Source organism: Linepithema humile, chromosome 7, assembly GCF_040581485.1.
Source record: "Linepithema humile isolate Giens D197 chromosome 7, Lhum_UNIL_v1.0, whole genome shotgun sequence".
NCBI lineage: Eukaryota > Metazoa > Arthropoda > Insecta > Hymenoptera > Formicidae > Linepithema > Linepithema humile.
The window spans coordinates 5653561-5670909 of NC_090134.1; the positions used below are offsets into that span (position 1 = coordinate 5653561).

The 17349-nt window shown below is 36.0% G+C and overlaps 1 protein-coding gene across 1 annotated transcript in view; it reads right to left on the reverse strand.

The window, feature by feature from the left end:
- The window catches only part of LOC105668427 (UDP-glycosyltransferase UGT5-like), a 35702-nt gene extending 18667 nt beyond the window's left edge, over nt 1–17035 (reverse strand). Inside the window, exons 1-2 of the mRNA XM_012360815.2 lie at nt 15740–17035; nt 5038–5257 (exon numbers count right to left, since the gene is read on the reverse strand). Of these exons, the coding sequence (XP_012216238.1) occupies nt 5038–5257; nt 15740–16859 (1340 nt within the window). The 5' untranslated portion in view covers nt 16860–17035. The remainder of the gene's footprint in view (nt 1–5037; nt 5258–15739) is intronic.
- Between the last annotated feature and the right edge of the window lie 314 nt (nt 17036–17349).

Genomic DNA, 17349 nt, shown 5'->3' on the forward strand with positions numbered 1-17349 from the left:
AAAAAAATTTATTTTAAAATACATGATATTTTTAAGAATAAATTGTGCTCGAGTAGCGCGCGCTTTGTAATATATTTTAGTACTCTTAAATCAAGCACTATATCTCTAACATATTTTATTATGCGGTAAATTAGAAATGCCATACCAACTGAGGGAATCATCATGAGTACTATGATTCTACCGCAACGATAATTAACCTCGAACTTCGCCGCGAATTGCCCGCATGTTTAAACAAATCGGGGAAAATTGCGCTCTGTCGATTTACTCCGCTCATTATTACAGCGGTTTGACGGACTATTTTGTAAGTTGGCGGAAAATGTAAATATTTCAATCCACGAATTGCGCTCTCCCATCAAACATTTGCTTTTTGTTGAACGTTCTACCGTTAATTAATTCCGTTCATTATCAGGACTGCATTATGCACGCGGCTTTCTATTATTTTAACCGCCACGCGGGGCGAATGTAATTCGACGTAAAATTGTAACCACACTCACCTTTTCACAGAACGACCTATATTTTCAGTTAGCTACTGTCGCTTGTATTTATTCCATAATAGCTATATTTTACATTTAAATTTCAAAACTATGCGACTATCGTCTCTTTGTGCAAGTCATTCATCCATTATGTTTATAATAAAATCTTTTGTTTTCAAAATTTAATAGTATGATCAAATTAATTTTATTCTGTCTATACTTTGCAGAAAATTGTGTTTTTATTTAATTAACGAACTTGTAAATAGAGAAAAGCGCACATATACATTCTTGCGGTATTCATTAAAATAAATATTTTTATTAGCTGCAAAAAAGGTTAGATATGATTTGCAGAGAGAGGCGATTCGGACTGCGTATGGCAATTTTAACATGATACGCATCCCGTGCTTATAAATCTGCAACACGCAGTAATTACCGCGTTATGGACCCGTATGACGGCAGCGTCATCGGCAAAATGATATTAGCAGCGCTTTCAAACCATTCGATAATTCGGTATTCTCTCCGCTCATATAATATCGCATTCGAATAATTGCAACGTATTTTCTAAAACAATATGAACTCGCCACAGTGCATTCAATGACATGATGCAGATCTGATCCATTTCAATAATCATGCTCGCTTTGTCGGCATGTGAAACACTGAAACGTATATCCGGTTAGAATCGTCGCACAGAGTAGAAACCGCATTCCTCGCGAGCATTACAAACAAGAGAATCCATATTAGTTTTTCAAGTTAAATATTTAAAAAATTAAATTTTTTTATAGAAAGCAAAAGAAATAATTTGCATGCAAAAACAATCAGAACTTTTTAACAATAATTACCTGAATTACCTGATTAAATTGAATTAAATAAAATTATTAAATCTTATTAAATCTTATTATCTGGTTAAATGGTTCGAATATTTACCAAATATTTAATTGTTAAATCCAAATAATTAGTTATATGGATTAATTGACATTATCAATATAAAATTAATTTGAAAATTATTTAAAAGTCATTCATAATTTTTAATTTATGCCTAATATTTTGCATCTGTGGACATTTCTGTGTTGCTTCATCTTTAGAATACAATTTATTATAATTTTGCCTTTCTGAAACAAATTCGAATAGAAAAAGAGGATCGTCTAGAAACCGAATACACCTGATACTCATAGATAAATTAGTGTCTGCGGACTGTATTATGATGAAACTAGAATCGCGCGTATATCGCCTAACTTTAGCGTATCCTTAGCTAAAGGTCCAAGGCGCCAGCCCGTAAATCCGGCGACATCGTGATTACACCGACGTTAAGGAGTGTCGTACGACGCGAAAACGAGCAGTCGGGCGCAACAGTTTCATATCCGCTCTGATTTATTAAGCCTGCTTTATCTCGCTCGACCGGATTATTCGCGCGTGTATACAGACACGCCGGCCAGCGTGGCGTATCGCGCGCGAAAAATGATTTGCGTATCTGTGCTGCCGACGTGCGACATATCAAGCGAGTTTTATTATCATGACGGCAATTGTTATTGCGTCTGCACATTTCGGATCATAACGTATAACGACTCTGATAAATTCCTCTGCAGTGCTGTCGGTAAATTATGGAAATAAAGATTTGTAATCCTGACAAGTTTATATGGTATGATAATATATTTTAATTACTTTTATATAGTTACGATAAAAAACATATATATAACGTTGATAATTATATTTTATTGATAATTGTCAGTGAAAAACAAGTGCTTTGAAATTAATTTTTGCATAAACGCGTTGCAAGCGTGTTGAACGACGTAATTTCTTCATAAATTCATGATTACTAGCCATTTCTATGGTAATTAACGACTCGCAAATTTTTGCATGATGTACATTGTCTCGTTTCACTAAATTAAACGTGCTATATTTCATAACAATTTCATTTTCACAACAATGAAGATTCACGACAGTATTGTAAAAAAACAAAAAAAACGCTGGCAAACCGTGCCGGAAATAGGGCAATTAATGGTATGGTCAAGTCACGCTTATTAGATGCGTATAGTAAGCATTTTTTGCAATTACTTTATTCTATGTAATCAATGTATTGAGAAACGTTTAATCATACAGCAGCTCTTCAAATTAGACAGAATGAAGATTACATGACTGCGGATAACTTTTGATTCTCGCTTTATCAACTACGCCACAACTTATGATACGTTTTTGTCAGGGTTAAGTTTTCATTAGGGTTTAGTTTTTCTCTTCCTCTTTAACCCTTAAGCAATTAGCAATGAATTTCTGCGAAACCCATATCACACGTAATTCTCATTAAATGAAAACGTTAACTACGTTTAACAACATTCTCCAAATAATGAATTTGTTGACGGTCTATTTTTTAATATTTTCTTGTTTTTCATAATATAAAATAAATAGAACAATCCAATAAGTAGTTTAAAACCGTAGCTACTTAAGGTTTCCCGCTGTTGTTACAAGTTGAAATCGCTTTAAACATTCTGTGCATGCACTATAATTATAACGCTGTCATTTTTAAGTGCGCTCGGCGAATGCAAATCTCGTGTTCCAGAGAGAAGGCAGAAATCGCATGCGTGCGCTAGATGCAAAGCTAACATAAGTCTTAATGTACCTTAAAAGAAGTCGGTGTTACCGGCAATTATGAGGACACAGATCAAATCTATTAGCGTCACGAAGGCAGACGCGCAGCGGGTAAAAGTTTCACAAAAAATGCAACTATATAGGCGCGAAGCTTTTAAAAATTCATAAATTTTCTTCTCACATCTGATTTTGTACATTGCGACATATGCAACAGAATGTCGCCTGCGCACACGAGCGAGATATTGCGTTTTTAAATTTAGAAATGTTGGGTGGAACATGAAAACGAAATAAAGCAGCGTGAAATTTCATGCATAAAGATATTCATTAAATAGAACTGGTAATTAAATAAAATGCCCATTTTTTCCTTAATTAAAATATCAAAGCGTGAAAAATTTCACGGGTTTTATAAATAATAATAAAAACTAAATTAATTTAACTGAATTAATTAAGATGTTAAGAATAAAAAAAAAAATTCGCGAACGATTACACTTTTTTCGGTATCTTAATTCAAACGTCACTTCAAGTCGGGCTTTAGAAAATTCCCGCACGTACGAACCAAAAAAAAAACGCCACCGTCGTGAGAATTCTGTATGAAGAAGTCGATTACGTTAGATAAACGAAGGTACAGTTCTTTCGTCTTATCCCACGGGACGCCAGCCCTCTGTTCGCCGATTTCCCACGCTTTCGACACCCCCTTCGATCCCCACCCCTTCCTCCCATGAGTATACCGCGGAGAATGATTATATTTCGCGGCGGACTCGGTAATGAGGACGCGTGCGGTTAACAAGTTGACCGTACTTGGCCAAAAGAGAGGGTGAGATAGAAACGGCAAGAGGGGAGAGCAGCGTTGAATAATGTAAAATTTCATTTCAGCCCGCCTCCTCGTCGTCATCGGTAGCGGCACGCCGTTGATTCGGTGCTCCCGTGAAACATTTAACGTTCGCGGAATTTCCCATGCGATTTCCCGCGCCGGATATGCGCGCGAGCGCACGAGCCAGCTGAATTCGTCCGCTCGCTCGCGCGCGCGTTTGCAATTGACGAAGGTAAGGGGAATTAGAGGGGGAGATCAGAGAGAACTATCCGGGGAACACGTCCGCTCTTTCCGCGATTCGTGCCTCGAATTTGCGACGAGGTGAGCGACGGTGTGCCGAAAGGGTGGAAAAAAAAATTGCTTGCCGGAAGGCTACGCTAAGAGTGCTAGATACACCATGCCCCGCTCAAGCTTTTTCCTCCCTCCGTTGGCCTATCCTCTGGGAGAACAAGTGAGATAGTGATATGAAAGTGTCGAAAATAGAAAGAAAAGAATACTAGCGCAGGATGAGGGCTGAAGGAAGAGAGGGAGTAGGGGACTGAAGGGGGTTGCGACACCAGTGAACCGCGCTACGGATTAACGAGGCGCCTCGGCTGCGCATTGCAACGACGATGCACTTGCCGGATATCCGGTGCGTCCGGACGGCTCGTGAGATATTCAACGGAGCGAATATCCGGACAGATTATGCGATTCTCCTTTTTTCGCTGTGATCCTTTTCCATCCCCCGGCTTTCCTTCCGCGCTATGACATCTCACGCGAGAAATTTTAACGTGACTGATATATCGGTGGCATGGGAGCTTGCTGTAATAAGTGGCTCTGCATCGGAAATGCATCGGTGAAATTCGAGAGAAACTATCGACACGTTTATCGAGTGTATCTGGCGGTAGAGTTAATTTCGGATTTATTCCTAATTTAATGATTATTGCAAACTATGTAATTTGCGACGGTTCTATTCCCATATTTGTCGTTTGAGAGATTTATCAACTGTACCAACTGTATCCATTTATCAATGGATCAATATTGTGGCGCGAGTTTAACTTGTGTAATACAATTTTTGTATTTTGCGAAAAAAAATTTTTTTTTAAAGAAAACAAATATAAATATATTTTTAAAAGAGAGGAAAAAAAACAAATGTTTTATATCAAAATTAAAAGGAATAGAGAGACTACATACCGAGTATTGTTGAACACTTCGTCGAGAGCGTGTCTTAATGATTCCTCATTCAAATTATTGAATGCGAGTACCTCTGCGGAACCTCTGGTTTTCACAGCGGCCGCGTTATGAAACTGATCGCCATACATCGGCACTAGGACCATTGGCAGACCCGAGTAAACACTCTCTGATAGTCCAAGAAGCCCGCCATGACCCAGATAACACTTGACGTTTGGATGATCTAAAAATGAAATAAATTATATCAGTAATAATAAGTTTAATTAAGAAAATAGAACATGAAAGGCCATATAATTCGAAATATTCCGAAATTAGCCAGAAAAAAATAAAAATATATTTTGGCAAAAGAGAGATCTTATAATAAATAAAAGTTAAAATGAGCAAAAGCAAAAGAGAAATTAATTTGTTTAGTTTATTGCATAGAATCAATTGAAACGTTGTTTCATTCGATAACGATTGATATTTTCAGTGCAATAGCCTTTTCGGTCACGTTGTAAACAACAGTTCAATTTACAAAACCGATGGCGACTGCACACTGGAAATATTCAAATCGCAATTTGCACTAAAAATGTCAGGGTCATAGAGAGCCCTGCGCAACGCACGTAACGGGTCGTTACAAATGACTCCGACCCTAAATGAAATTGCCAGGAGCACGTAATCTTCCGCGCGGGCGACAAACCCTTAATTGATTAATTACGCATACATTCGCACTCGTGTGCACATGCTTATAGCGAAGAATCCATAATTTACAATGCAATTAACAGGCGAATTACGGTCCGATTCGGTAATTCGTAATTGATCGTGACGCAAATTACGAGTTTAATTCATTAACAACCGCGTATTGCATCGATAATAGTCTTGCCTCGAGCGTTCGAGGTGTTGAAGCAGATAAAGATATTCCTTCGCGATCACTATATTTCGCAGATAATATCAAACTTTCACGAGAGAGAAATTTGCAATTTTCCATTATTACAGTATACAAACGTGTTAAATAAAATGAATATTTTATATCACGAATAACATATAATGACATTTACAAATATTTCTTCGGAAAAAAATTAATATCTATTACGCGTTATATATAAATTTCAATATTTGTTAATATAATGCTTTCACATATTGTGTTTTGTGTACGATATGCGCTAGATTTATGCTAAATGTTAATGCAAAAGGAATAATGCTTTCTGTCCGCTTCGGAGAATTTAATTAGTATTCGCCAATATCAAATTCTGAAATTTCTGTTTACAATCATTATATTATATAGTAACTTCCATCTTCTTTTTATCACATAAAATCAAAATAAAATATTAAAACTCGCAAAATTAACAATTTATTACTAATATACTTTGTTCTGTTAACTTCTATATATTAATTTATTTGTATTTAAGCAATTAATATTCTAATAATTTCATAATTCTTTTATTAATTAAATTTATTAAATTTATAAATTTTATAAATATTGTACTTTTTTATATAATTTTTTAATCTTTTTTCCACATAAATGCAGACACGTGCGATGTTATCTTGCAGTCAGTGTCGAACACTCGCGGTGGGAATTTTCGACGGCCGTCGGTATTCGCGATAAAAGTCTCGTTCGCCCTCTCTTATGGTTGCCTGTATTCCCTCTTCCTGTATACGAGCCGTGCACCTCCGGCGTCGATCCTAATGTCAAATTCCATTACCACCAGCCTTCTCCTGCCGTAGCACGGGAATAAGTCCATGGATGTACGCAGATATTTGTGGGGGTTTACATTACATCCGCATATCGTGCGCGCGAGCACGCGAATATATCCACGCACGATGTAGAGAAGATGTGCTCCTCTCAACAGCGAGTGCCGCCGTCGCCAGCGTCTCGAGGTTTCGTACTCTCGTTGCATCTCCTCCGTATCATCTCTGGGCGTACGTCGATACGTGACAGGGGATATCTATCGGCCTGGCCTGAATTTTTGCGAGCGACACGCGCATGGAGGATGTGCTGGTAACGAAAAATCGGAGAAAGATCTCTCTTTCCACCGTGTAAAATCCGCGTATTGAGATTTCCACCGCCGCGGCGTGGTAAATCACGCGTGATATAAAATTCACCATGCACCGCCCGTGCGCCGTGTTGCGTGCGAATAGATGCTATCCGTTGCTGTATGACGTGCGGTAAAAGATAATATTAACAATTGTGGAACAAAGGGAATGGCATTTGTACAGAAATTTTAATTATATCATTATCAAAGAGAAAAATTATTAAAAATATGACAATTATTCGTAATTGTTATGTAATATACTTTTATTTAACGACTTCTTAAACTATTTCGAAAAATTTGATAATGTTCTACGAGATAACCAGGAATTATGTATTCATAAAGGAAAAGTACGTACTTCTTAATGCGATCGATATTGCAATTAAGACACAAGTAAAAGCTGATTTTTCTCATCCAAGAATTTTGCAGCTTCTCCAATATAATGTACCTAACTTTAGTGTTGCATAAAAGATTGAAAAAAAATTGCGAGCACGATCTCGAAGGAATCGTGAAAAAAAAGGAGGAGAGCACAGAGCACGAAAAGTGCAGAAGTAGCTTCGAGCGGGCGGGAGTGAGCGAAAGAAAGAGAAGCGGGCGGAAAGAGAAGAGATGAAGGTACGGCGTAGTCACGAAGTGAGATAATAAAATTAAAGCGATCGATCGTAGCGCCTGACCAACTTACGACATAGTTTCAGCAAGATTATCCGAAATACGGACATTCTTGCCTGTGTATATAAACGGATAGAGAGCAAATTTCGATAAAATTGTTATTAGATCATTGTAATATTACTATTACATAGTCACATAAAGAATGATGTAAAAGGTGAATATGTCATTGAGAAAATATTATTTAAAATAATGTTAACGATTAATAGCGAAGATCAGTGTCGTACGGCAATTCCAAAGGTATGAGATTGTTTTGCCGAGTAATTTTATCAATATCGTAAGCTTGACGAATCTCTCTTACGTCAACAACATTACGTTATTAAATACACCTGCGCGAGCGCGATTAATAACAGACACAAAATCGATGTGCGCAATATTGCAAATATGCAAACAGATGCAACGGCGGATTTCTCAATATGCAAAAAATTTGGAACAATTCGCTTTATTTATCAATCTTTTTCTTTTTGAAGGGAAAATATCCTTGCTAAATCCATCGAATATTTGCAAAATACATGCGGAAGCTTGATAAGAAGACGATCCTCCTTCCTTCGTTGGCAAAATCACTGTTTACGCTCAAATGTGTATGGAAATATGCATCACGTCGGAATTGAAGATGCGATGAGCGATCTGGGAGCTTCCGGGCCCCAGGATATGCGACCAACTTTCGGCGATGTAGATGTGGAACGCATTCGCAAGGAGAAGCCAATAAGATTAGAAGTCGTGCGGAGATCTACGGATTTTTTTTGTGTTTACTCTCAGTTCGCGTATTTTCGAGGTGCAGATAAGAGAGATAAAAGAAAATGCTTGTCACTGATCGGCGAATCCAAAAAAGGTACGAAAACAAGAAAATAAAAGGTGGCTGGTATAAAAGAAGGAAAAATAATAAAGGGGAAAAAATAATCTAACCGTTAATTATATATCCTAAGGCACATATGAGTTTCGCAGTTATAATTCTGGCGCTTAATAAAGATAAACTCATTTTTCATCTCGGAAGTTTATTGCGGAGATGTAATTTTATACTTTGTACATGCACGCGCGTAGAAAAAAAAACAAAATACGAATAGCGTAATAGTGTATAGAGGTGTTGAGGAAAAAATTTCTTTATCTCATAAATTTCTGCTCTGTAAAAAGAGGTTTCTGTAAACGTTTATATCAAGTTTTATGGTCAAATTAACCAAACCCTATTTATCTGAGATATTTAAGCTATATACACGGCATATATAAACAGTATTGAGTATTATGCACTAAAAATTACGCAAAAGTAATAGCAATCTGCAAGTACAATCAGGATAATGCGATTGCGAGTAATGAAATCAATCATAATTGTAAATATATGACATTGGTAACAATTGAAAAAAATATTATTTTACTGCAAAAATTAATTCGCGATTATATAACTCTCGAGCAGAAATAACAACCGTGGCTATTTGTATTCATTAAAGAAGTTCTAAAAAATATAATTCTGAAAAAGGAATTTAAAGGTCAAATAGCGATAGCCTTGATATGATATAATTTCGTCCCACACGCAATACGAGCATGCATACGTGCGTGGGAGCGTTGCACTATGATCGATTTAAGAAGTCCCTGACATTTAATTCTTAGGACAAAGTGCATTACGTGCGGAGAAATTATTTGTCTCAATTGTAGAGAAAAGAAATAACGTAGAGTATTTTCTCAGAGATCTACTGCAAAATACTTTGTATAATAATATTTTATTACTACTTAATTTTCTTTCATTTATTAGACTATTGGATTTCAATATTTAAAACTTTATATCCATATTTTTGAAAAATTAAATATATGACAAAAAGCGGTGGCCAGATTTTTATTTCGGAAAAAATCGAATTATTACATCTTCCCAAAGGAGTCATTTACACCTCTGGATGTAATCCAGATTAAATAACAGAGTGTTTCGTCCACCATAGATGATGATGGACCGTCGTGGGTAGAAATGGCGCGGGGAGTGATGTCGTGGCGAACGCGAGAGCGAAAGAGAGAGAAAGAGAAATAACGGAGACGAGGATAGTTCTCGGCGTTGCCGGGGAGGTTTAACGGTGATTTATGTTGCCGTCGGGTCGTTAGCGAGTTGCCTAATTAAAGTCGTTTCACTCGACAGAGGCCGAACTGCAAAACTGCTTACGCGAAAATTCTCGCGGCAGTCTCCTCGCTTTCTACCCCATTCTACGTCGGTTTTGGTCGTCTTCTCACTATCCTTCGCGAGCATAGTAGGCGCACAGTACGCCTCTCCGTACAGGCAAATGACCCGAGCACTAAAACTGCCGAAGTATTCGAGACACGTTACCCGACTGGATAAATTTACACGACCGACGTCGAAAGATGATCCTCGTCGAGCAAGGTCGAGTTTTCGGTTGAAAATGAGTCGGCAGGAAATTCTGAATTGGGGCGAATTGAAACAAACGAAAGTTTCTACTAGAAATATTATAACAAGCAAAAGGATCTAGTGACAGGTACACGTAATAAAAGATGTTCTATAATATAATAATTTTAACACTTAAAAGTTTGTTTTATCGTAACATTATTAGACCATTCTGCGCTGAAAGTTTACATAGATTTCAAATTAAATTAAATTAAGCGAAGTATAATAAAGTCCAATAATGTGCCGATATTTGTGTGATAGATTGTACGCAATTAATCAAAGAACACGTCTCGAATAAATGAACTTTACGTCAAGCATAATTGTTATCGTGACTTTTAAAATGTAGATATATGATAGATTATCAAAGACATAAATTATTCGTGTTAATTAATTCATAAGGTATTTAATTGATACATAAGTGCCAAACTTTTGTATTAAAACGAGATTAGTGATAATTAGTCATTTATTGTCTTATCAAAATTCTCCTAAAAATAATTAATAAAATATCACTATTTGATTCTTTGTCATTCGAGTGCAAATAATGATTATTTAAAAAACAATGTTATCTCTTGAAAATAATGAAATCTCTTGAAAAATTGAACCAACGTAAAAACTTAAACTACTGAGGTAGAAAGAATTTTTTTACATATATTTTTTTTTATACGCAATATACATATACATACATTATAATATAAATTATTTTTACTGCGTAGCAAAAATATCGTAACAGTTATGTCTCCAAGTATAATTCTAAATGATATTTTATTCTTCAATTATAGCACGGAGAAACACTTATTTCTTTTTGCGCAAAAACGTATCTCGATGTTTATATTACTCCATATTATCGTTGCAAATTCTCGACGTCGATTTTCCTCACCAATTAACTCGACATTCGTCTGTGTATCGCTATTCGCCAGATCGCGAATCGTTTCCAGGAACACCAAAAGCTCCTCAAATATGCTAGGGCCGCTTTCCGATTTGGCCGTTCAAAACTATTTGACGCTCGCCCCCGCGTGGCCTGGACTTCAATAGCACATACCATAGCTACCGTACGGTTTCGGGGATTCGAAAGCCGCTCTCGATGTTTCGCGCGTGCGAACCGATTCCGCCACGATTCGACGTGATTAGTTTCACCGCGTGCGCTAGCCGGGGAATCTCTGCTCTTTCCAGAAGTATTCCAATTTCTCGCGGTTATGGGCAATAGACACGTTCACTCTACATCATCTGGTTGGCTAACACATATCTAACACACATTTTGCAGAATTAATCACGATAATGACTCTCACTGTTCTTCATGCATGACGTTTTAATAAGTTGTCTATCACATCTGCACTTTTAATTCTTTTTTTCTCCACAATCTCAATAAATTTGAATATAATTTTTTAAACATTGTTTCATTGTATCATTGTAACTTAACGTTAATTTAAGATAATATATGAATGAATACACATGGTGGACACATGTTATCAGATATCATTTTTAATATTAGATAGGATATAATAGAGTTGCGCAATTATAATTCCAATATATGCCGATATTATTGAAATTATGTTATATTATTTCACTGCAATAATATTGGAATTATGTTATATTATTATAACACCAATATTAGCAACATTAGCATTCTATTGCATTATTAAATTATTTTTCATAAATAAATAAATATATAGTTTACTATTACTTACTATTGCAAATTTTTTCAAGAGGTGATAAGCGCTCTATTTTACAAACAAAATTTATAAAAGTATGTCTATTTTCAAAGACATTTGCTTATCAAAGTACATTAGTTATGAATAGTTATATAACCGGTCGTTCAATAACGTTAGTTTTACTTGCAAGTTACAAAATTTTATAAATATTTGTTATATAACGGTATCGCAGATCGAATGGCACATCTCATTAAATTAGTGGCGATTTTTTTGTTTGGTTTCTGTAACGCATGGATTTTGATAACTTGTTAATATTTCGTACAATCGTGAAGTAAATCTAATCACTATCACGATTAATAAATTAAATCATGATACACGACAAAAAGAAACTAAAAATTTATTTTGAACTAATCGAAGAGAAATCTTGAAACTTGAAACTTTCCTTATTTTCTTCGTTTTGTCGTCATACTTGTCTATATGAACATCAATGAACTGCAATAACTTTCTAGATCTGTCTATAATCACATTATATCAACTGTCGTTTTTCGGTATTATTTTCTTTATTTCTCACTTATTCTTCAATTATTTATATGCGCTTAGAAAAGAAGCTCAAAGAAAGAAAACTTTCTGACGTTTTTCCTTATAAATCGATAAAGACTCTCAAATAAGTCTCTTTTTTTCCGTCGAGGGATATTGTTCTCAGAGAGCAACGTGCGGCTGCAATTGCAACAGTCGCGTATTGTTGCATTAGAATGCACGCGAGCCTATATTTCGCGTAATAGTAGAGCGATGCTATCGTCGACGGGCATACGCTTACAGATTGCAAGGTGATCCGATTCAGCATAGAATTACGACGCGATTGCGTTACAGAACCAAACAAAAAAATCGCTCCTAATAATTCAATAAGACATGTCATTCTATCTGCGATCTGTTATAACGAATACTTATAGAATTCTGTAATCTTGCAAGTAATTAACGTGATCGAACGACCAGTTATATAACTATTCATATGAATAGTAACTATTCATATGAATAGCTAATGTGTTTGATAAGCAAATGTCTTTGACAATAATTTATTATTTGTTGAATAATAAATTGTTATTCATTTGCTGATCAACTCAAGGTTTAAGGCAGTTATCGCATTACATTGAGTTTTCAAGAATTTTTTCAAATTTTAATGAAATGTTACATGGATATTATATCCATGCACTAGCGGATCCTGATGTCGATAATAGGGGGGGTTTTGACCTACTTTAATGCATTTTTTACCAAGATTCTTGAAACAAATTCAGCAAAATTGATTTTTTTTAACTTGGAAGGGGAGGGGGTTTAACCCCCCCCCCCCCCTTAGGATCCGCTAGTGTATTCATGTAATTAGAAAAAGCTGTGATAGAAAACGATTGTATGGCCATGATAAAAAATGTTTTAAATTATTTGCTACACATTTTTAAATAAAAGCAGTAAAAAGAATATATTTTTTTACAACTTTCAATGAAAAGATGACGATATTGTGCAATAGAACGTGTGTATATGTTTGTACAGCTAATTTATTTGTGCACAGGTGTGCACAAATGAATAGACGTGATGAAAAAGTCAGTATTATTTCGGATAATAGAAATATTTGTGAAAAAAACTTTTTTTAATATTATTAAATATTTTTTTTATTGATAATATGTTGCAATTTTATATTTAAAAGTGCATTACCGAACACTATAATAAAATGAATTTCTTTTTATACCTGCAATTTAAGCTTTTTAATTGTATTGTTATCTTAAGACGCCGTGGATATAAATATAAAACAGAGATAATATACACGAACCAGGGATTATCTATTGGGATTATCTATTGTGATTAAATTTGATAAAATCTTATCAGCGAAAGTTGTGTCGTAAAAGCCGCCGGTAAAGAGGGCATTATTATTAACAGAAAATAGAGCGAGACCGGAAGAACCGTACGAACGGAATGAAAACACGCGTTCCGCGGACGATACAGTTTAACCGCGAACAACGCGATAAAAAGGCAAAAACGGTAAAAAATAGGAAGAAATAAAATTGCACGCCGCAGGTGTGGCCGTCGATCATCGAGCGTGCGCGCGCGCGAGGGCAATAAAATATGTCAAACGGTGTCTAAAACGACCCGGTGAAATTTTTAGCAGGGCATTACCATTGCAAATCCACGTGCGCAGTCTGGCCTGCTATAAAAGCGCGACCGCGACTCGCGGAAACGGCAGTCGCGGAGCGGAATTATCCGCGACCGCGCGATCGACGCTGCGCGAATTTTTCACTTGACTGACGTGTTTATTGGCGTAAGAAAACCTATAGTTAGGATAGTTCGCGAATAAATATTTTACGCCAACTCATTAGCTTAAAATTATCATAGCAATCGTTTTAATCGCAGTTGTCTAACAAAAAATATTTTTTATGTAGCTTCCGCTATTGATTACTTCCTTTATTTTTTTCCAATTTTTGTTAATAATTTTGTTAATTAGCACAATAGTAAAATCAGATTATGTGCTTTATCCATTTTTCTCATTAAGTTATCTTGTGCTATATTATAATAATCATATATTATTATTACTATTTATTATCTATTATAGATTGATAAATATAATAATAGGCAAGTTATCTAGCAACATCTCATGGCTAAATAATACAATATGTTACGGTTTAAACACGGAGATAATACTATGATCGGATTATAAAATCGTATGTCACATGCTGATTTGCTGGTATGTTAATTTTATAGCTGATACTTGATATCTTTATGAGCTGTTTCTGATAAAAATTTAATTTATGATTTTTTTATCCGTGAAATACATATGCACGAGTAAAGAGCGGATTGATTAAGAGTCTTGCATTGAGACTTTATTTAATCGATATTTTCTCATTTATCTTCTCAAAAAAAATATATCAACTAGAGTGATCATGTAACACCTACATGATCTCGGAACTGTGATCTTATGATCATTGCGACCAATGAAACTTAAGTAATATATCACTACGACTTTAAAGGACAGATTGCAATGAATTGCAGCAACTTGAATAATACAAACTCGTGACAATGATTGGTTACATTTCCATGTGTGCATGCGCATGTATGAATATTGAGGCTGCAATTTACCTCTCACTTTTACCGCTAAGGTTGCGCTTTAAATTATATCTTCTTAGGTATATTAAATAGGAATTCTTCTATAATATCTCAAAAACATACTGTGTAAATCATAAAATAAAAAATTATAATATTTAAAAAAAAAATATGTAACTTTAAAAAATAGAAAATATGTATAAATTTTAATACTTTTCTTTCAAAATTTCAAATTTGCTACAAAAAAATTTTTTATAGTTGAGAACTTTTAAATACCCTGTATCGTATCTAGATTATTTAATTCAATATATCAGTAATAAGTATCAAAGAATATTCATGTTTATTTTTGAGAAATTTTGTCATATCTCTCAATGTAATTCCTTATTATTCAGTGTTTATGTGCTATGAGAGAACACATTTATCATGCATGTATCATGCATTGAAATCAGGTTATTCATTAATACATATTCGAATATTGTATTATCGTATAATTATCGTATAAGTGATGCATCATGTACGCTTCATTTCAAACATACTAAAATATTGTTGAACTTATCTATCATTATTTTTCACGACATTTGTCTTATATGATTTTTAACTGTTTTAATAGTTGGTTAAGCCAATCTAATTTATATAAATACTGTACTATATGTTATATAACGCGATGTAAATTTTTATTAATCTTTATTAAAGACGTTAAAATATTAAAATTTTGTTTAATTATATTTAAGACTTTATGAAATATATTTTAAATTAGATTTCACCATAATAATTAATGATTAAAATGATTTATATTATGCATATATCATATCTTTCGCGCTAGTTGCATTAACTCAAAGCCTAATTGATGCTTAACAACGACTCGACCTTGAATACAAGATCTCGGGAAAGGAGAAGAAAACGTACATCCTTTCACTTACTCATGACTTCGAACTGAGGCAGCCATTTCTTGACCATAACGTTGTCCAATTTACGCGGCAGCTCGTCACTCTCCCATTTCCAGATCACCTTCCGCGGTATCGAGCCGAGTACAGTCAATATCGCGTCCAACTTCTCCTGCGGCATCGTCGTCGATTTTATCATGGAACCCAAACTGAAGTAGAGCACTCCTTCGTGCGCGCTGTCGAGGAACTTAGCTATATCGCTCGGTAGCGGATTGATCTTAGACGGGATGTGAAGCCCGCCGATCTCCACCACATTCGGCAGCTGAGGCTTGCTACCGTGAAGGCTACTATGCGTGTTCACCAGCAACGCCTGTGATTGCCGGGCAATTTCGCTCAGTTCAGGAAGATCCGGCCCGAAGGCCTCATTAGCGAATACCTGGTCGCGAGGTCGATACCAGTAATCGTAAGCCAGCTTTAATATCGACAATGTCACTCTGTTCCATATTCTCTTGGGGAAATCCATGGGCTTGGTGAAACCTACGAATATCGACGGAATGTAACTAGGATTATCCTCGTTGCCGAAATCTTTGTTGATCCATGGCATAATCTGACTCGACGACAGGCCTAAATAGGGCGCTTTGAACCGATGAACGAAACCCAGGAAGCAGTCGGTGTTGAAGCTTTCCGTGATAATCACGTCGAACTTCTCATCGGATCGCAAAAGTTCCTTGATCGCCGGATTCTGCAGACCAGTGCTACACGCGACATCAGCCATGAATCTTAGAAAATAGAGTTCCCGCAGAATAGAGAAGATATTGTGGTGGATTTGATGGAGATCTACGATGTCCACGTAGACACCGAGCTCGGTGTCCACTAAACTGATATCCTTGTAAGTTGGCAACGGTTCCTTCGCCTTGGCATTCTCACTTCTGGGAAAATGCGAGAGTACAGTGAGTTCGTGGCCACGGCGAGCCAGCTCTTCTAAAAGCGGCTTGAACACGTCGAAATGACTCTTGCCAAGATGACCGAAGACACCTAGTATCTTGAGTTTCGATTTAGTAGTGTTGACAAACGTGGTCTCGTTGGCGGCATCACAGTCACACGAAAGAAACACTGCGATCGCGAAGAGAATGATAGACGAATATAGCCACCGCATGTTGCGAGTATAACGAAATATGGGTCTGGTTCGAAGTCTAAACGTTGCAAATAACAAATCGATAATTTTATCCGGTAACGATGAACTGCAGGTCGCCGACAAACTGGCAATCAGTCAATCAATTCCTCTGTCTGTTTCTTCAATGACTAACTGACTAACGTTCAGTAACTACTGTCCAACGACAGTCGACATATGCGCTGCCAATGTGCCGGCGGTAGGGATTTCATACCCTCTCTCTTTTCCTTTATATTTCTATATATGCATTTTGTGTTTGTGCTTTTCCAAGATAACAGTTTTCCTCATATGATAGCTCTCCGATCAGAGCACATCTGCAAATCATCGCGACAGAGCAAAATAATAATGCCGATTCATCAAAGTCAATTATGCTGATTCAAAAAAATCGAAATTGACGCTAATATTCAAATTCGTGACGGGGCATAAATTTCGCTCGTGAACAATTCTCGGCTATCAAGATTGTCAAAATTTCGAA